The sequence below is a fragment of the Spermophilus citellus genome (assembly GCF_964194105.1).
Source record: "Spermophilus citellus genome assembly, chromosome: 2".
NCBI lineage: Eukaryota > Metazoa > Chordata > Mammalia > Rodentia > Sciuridae > Spermophilus > Spermophilus citellus.
The window spans coordinates 37,339,097-37,344,245 of NC_138183.1; the positions used below are offsets into that span (position 1 = coordinate 37,339,097).

At 47.9% G+C, this 5,149-nt stretch overlaps 1 protein-coding gene across 1 annotated transcript; it reads left to right on the plus strand.

Moving 5' to 3' along the window:
* Nucleotides 1-3,296: 3,296 nt before the first annotated feature.
* LOC308642594 (olfactory receptor 13C7-like) lies at nt 3,297-4,355 on the plus strand (the record flags this gene model as incomplete). The annotated part of the gene is made up of 1 exon (XM_081281716.1): nt 3,297-4,355. The coding sequence occupies one exon, from the start codon at nt 3,297-3,299 to the stop codon at nt 4,281-4,283; it is 987 nt and encodes a 328-aa protein (XP_081137842.1). The 3' UTR covers nt 4,284-4,355.
* Nucleotides 4,356-5,149: the final 794 nt, after the last annotated feature.

Below are 5,149 nucleotides of genomic sequence, written 5' to 3' on the forward strand. Positions count from 1 at the left end.
GATGGACAGGGAAGCAGGTAAGGAAGGAGTGTTAGTCTCAAGGTGAGACATTGGGATGAGATTTTGGGACGAATAGCAGCTCTGGATTTCAATGAATGCTTAGTTCCATTAGAATGGCAATCACTGATACTCCTGGGCAGGGCACTTGGAGGGTGACAGTGATGAACCAGACACAGCGCTTTTGCTTCAATTGCTCATTATTCAACAGTCTAGTCAGAGAGAATCAGCAATCTAGCCAGAATTCAAGGCACAATGAAATTAATCTGTGTTAATGCAGGGCAACCATCCTGTAGTTCGGGTGGACAGTCCTTCAGAGCCATCAGAGTGAGCTGCATGCAGAAAGTGCAGGGTGAACTCAGCCTATAAGAATAAGTTGACAACAAAGGACCATCTAGCAGCCTTTCTCCCAGCAATGGCAGTAGTCTGGCCAAGCAGGTGTGTGTGAAGGGTGGTGTGGAAGTGAGGCAAGAGGGCAGGCCACAGTCTGTTGCCAGAAGCCTCAAATGCCTGCACCTCTCCCTCTTGGGTCTTTGGTAAGAGACCAGGGTGAGGAGAGAGATGCAGACTCAGGGAATTACCACCTTCCCCTGCCTGAAAAAATATGTCAGAATTTGAAATGAACATAGGTCTGTTGTAAGTGCACACAGAGCTGAGACAGAGCCCTCCCAGGGCTTCTTTCCAGATTTCAGATTTGACAATTGTCTTTATACCCCAGACTCATGGACAATACTGGAGGTCTAAAGCAAAGGAGGAAAGAGATGTGTCCAAGGTTGCTGGGACCCAGAAAGTGAATAAATGAATATAAACTCCAGGAGGGTAGAAGACATGACTATTTCTGCTGTATTCTCAGTACCTGGTACAGGCACCTGCTCGTAGTACTTGCCCAGTGACTATTCTCAAGTAGGAAATGAAGGACACAGCACACTGGGCATTTCTTTATCTTTGTGCCAATCTAAGCCCAAGGATCTCTGCCTTCAAATGTTCATATGGATAATTTAAGGGGAATTACTGACCCAGATTGAGCAACTGCCATGTAAATTGCAGATTACAGAAACTGTCCCTTAACAAGCACCTTAATTCAGGTTAAAGAAAGGAAAACCTGCATCAGCCCTCCACGGAGCCCTTGTCTTGAGAGGTGACAAGTACAGACCAAGAAGGTGCCTGTGGTTGAAGTTTCAATCTTCCATCTGGAGCCCCAGTAATATGTGGCTGTACCACCCTGGGTGGCTTACAAGCATGTCCATGTGTGTCTCCTCTGTGCTGCACAGATCTCCGATTTTCAAAGGGAAAGCAGTTTCAGAGGCAGTGAGTCTTGGTTAATATCATACAGCTACTACGTGCCGAAACAAGGAGACCATCTGGGGGATTTCTTAAACAGGCATTCAAACCTATTGAGTGCCTGCTCTTGGCAGCACCAGGTATGGGTAGTGCAGGAAGGAAGGGCATATTGTTCTGCCCTTAAGGTGTGCTAGGGAAGGCAGGCAAATCACCTGCCACATAGTAATATAAAAGGATGGCTATGAGACAACAAGAAGGCAGCAGGTAACTCTGCAAGGAACAGAGGAAAGAAGAAAGAGGAGATCCAGAGCTGGTCTCTGAAAAATGAGCAGGGAGACCCCCACTGGCAAGAAGGGAGGACATGCCTCAGCCTTGGGCAAAGTAATATAGAGTTGGGAAAGACATGGTTCACTGGAGCATGGGGCCCATACAAACGGCAGATATGATTAAGCAGGAGCAATGAGAAAATATTCCAGCCCAAAATGAAAGACGGGCTCTATCTCTGTCCTAGTTTGTCTGACTTTACAGACAAACCAAGAGTGGGGGGGGGTGCGTTACATCTACTGAACAATCAAAGTTCAACCTCACCTCCTATTTCTCCTTCACACCAGGGGCCACCTGATCCATAAGACAGTTTTTCTGTCCTAACGACACTATTATGCTTTGGGGACACATAGGCTCCCTCCTATGAATATTGACTCTGTCCTTTCCCAAGGAGAGCTTGACACCAAGCTTGGCATAGCAGTGAATGCTGCCTAGCAGCAAGCAGTCCCTGCCCACAACTCCCTTTTCTAATGCTAGTCAACAACTGGCCACACCAAGGCCAGATTAGCTCCTGTGTCCCCTGCTTGCCTGACATCTCTGCCAATCTCACTTATCCTAAAAAGTAATATGGATGCTGTGGTGCAGAGGCTCTGACCCAGGAAACAAAGTTCTGGGCTCGGCAGGTGGAACAATTTACAAGATGCAAAGCCTTCTGCCTCCATCTTCAGTTTCAGCCCTCATTTTGCCCCCTGAACCCCCAAGTCTTTTCCATAGGCCTTTTATATGAAGGACAGATAAAGAAAGCACACTGCCAAGAGGCTACCTAAGGGGGCACATGGACACAAATTAAGGTTTATGACTTTGAGTATACAAGCAAAATCAGAATGTTTCTAGCATCGACTAAACATAAAATTGCCAGTTCCCAGCCCTGGAAATCTCAGCAAGAGGGCCCAAAAACAGCCATTTTGGGCTTGCCCCAACAGAGACACAAAAGTGAGTCACTTGTATCTCATGACCAAGGTTAAATCCTGTGACCAGCAGCTCCACTGGGGTATATATGTTTATGTATGTCTTTTAAAAAAAAAACACAATAAATGGTTTATGATTCCTTAAGGAGACAGGACCATTATCGGATTTACACATCCTATGAAGGCAAAATGTACCATCCTCAGGGCCCAGAGGGACACCTGCATGATCATCTATCACACACCTGCTTCTCAGAGATAATCTCACCTCAGTCAAAGAAGACAGCCAGCAAGAGGGATGGGATAGAATTTATTGATCTTATTTTTCTTACTGATGTAGACTCAGCACCTGAAACAATACCTAGCACACACTGAATGAATCAGCAAATGAAGAAATCCGTAATGCTGAGGACATAATTCAGACATAAGAAGTCATAACAAAAAAAAATGCTTACTTTAAAAGGTTAGAATACTTTGGATTAAAAACCACAAAATATGTCAAAGATTCTCCTCTGAGAGCTTCAGACAAGAACAGCCAGTAAGTAGTCCAGGAGGCTGAGATGCACCACATGGCCCCCTAGATAAGGTGGGAAGAACTTCTAGCTGGAAGGACCAGCTGCAGGCCTGAAGGCCAGCCACTCTCTCCTTGTACAGATGATAAAACTCGGTTCCATAGAGGGAGGCTGACACACTGCAAGTCACACATCTACCACCCTTGCTCCCCACACCAGCAAGAGCTTCTTTCCAAAAGCTCTGTGGTCCAGATTGTTAAAGAGCAAAGACGATGATATGGAGGAAACAAATCAGACAGCCGTGATGGACTATGTCCTGCTAGGGCTCCATGGGCACCATGACCTAGAGATGGTCCTGTTTGTGCTTTGCCTGGGCATCTACTGCATGAATCTGCTGGGGAACTCCCTCCTCATGGTGCTGATCATGCTGGACCCCCACCTGCACAACCCCATGTACTTCTTTCTCAGCAACCTCTCCCTCATAGACATCTGTGCCACCTCCTCCTTCATGCCTCTCATGCTCACCAACTTCCTACAAACCAGAAGTACCATCTCCTTCCCAGCCTGTGCCCTACAGATGTTTTTGACCCTGGCTTTGGGCACTACAGAGTGCCTTCTCCTGGCTGCGATGGCCTATGACCGTTATGTGGCCATCTGCCACCCACTCAGGTACACAGAGCTCATGACTCCACAGATGTGCATGCAGATGGCAGCGCTGAGCTGGGGGACAGGCTTTGTCAACTCACTGCTACAGTCCATCCTGATCTGGCGCCTCCCCTTCTGTGGCCACAATGTCATCAACCACTTCTTCTGTGAGATCTTAGCAGTGCTGAAACTCGCCTGTGGGGACATCTCCCTTAATGCCCTGGTATTGATGGTGGCTACAACCATCCTGACAGTGACCCCTCTCCTGCTCATCTGCCTCTCCTACATTTTCATCCTGGCTGCCATCTTTCGGGTTCCCTCTGCTTCAGGCCGGCGCAAAGCCTTCTCTACCTGCTCTGCACACCTCACAGTGGTGGTGATTTTCTATGGGACCATCTCCTTCATGTACCTCAAGCCTAAGGCAAAGAATCCCAATGTGGATAAGATTATCACACTGTTTTATGCCGCCGTGACACCCTCACTGAACCCCATCATCTACAGCCTAAGAAATGCAGAGGTGAAAGCAGCTGTCACAGCTCTGCTTGGGGGAGGTCTGCTCACTAGAAAATTCTCCCACGTTTACTGTTGCCCTCCAACTCTGTCAGTCAACATGAGCTAGCCTATCTTGTGGTAATGCAATCATTAATTAAGTGGCTTAAAACCAACAGATTTCTCGCTTATGCCCCAGGTCCATAAGGGCTTGGCTGGGGTTCTGCTCTGCTTCCTTTTATCCACCCCTCACCCCCACCACAGGACCCATGATGACAAAGTAGTTACCATCTGTAACATGGCTGGGCACCATTACAAAACGAGAAGAGAAGGTGTTCTTTCTCTCCCTTCACACCCACCTTCTTCAAGACTATCACTCCAGGGTCGTGGAGCACCTTCAGGCCCACCACAAGACACAGAGGTACCAGCTTTCATTGTTGTCTCCAGCTGCTCCCAAGGCTCTGTCCCTCTAGTCTCTAAAAGAAATTCCTCACATTCCTCATAGTGGTTCTGCCATTGAAGTCTAGCCCCAATTGATCCATCTCTCTTTTGATCGAGACCCTTCATGGCTCCCCATCACCACAGCATTAAGTCCAAATCCTTGCTGAGTCTTCAAGGCCCCCAGAGTCTGGCAGCACCTGCTTCTTCGGCCTGACTTCCACATCCCCCTCCACACAGCCTGGCCCATCACTACATCCTCTGCACTGCCCCCACCTTCAGCTCTTTGCTCCTGCTGTTCTCAGTCACACTGGGATGAGTTTTCAAAGCCAGCTCAGACACCATCTCTTTCATGCATTCTTCTCTGATGCACTTTGAGATTGTCCCCTTTATATCCTACAGCACCTTTCACTTGATACCTGTCTCATCCTGACTTGTGACATTTCCTCATCATCAGAGCTCCTTGGGGGCAGCATGCCACCAGGTCTCACCTACTGCTGTAGCTCTGGGAGGGCTTTCTCTACAGCAGATTTCCTGAACTGACTTGTTACCCAGAAG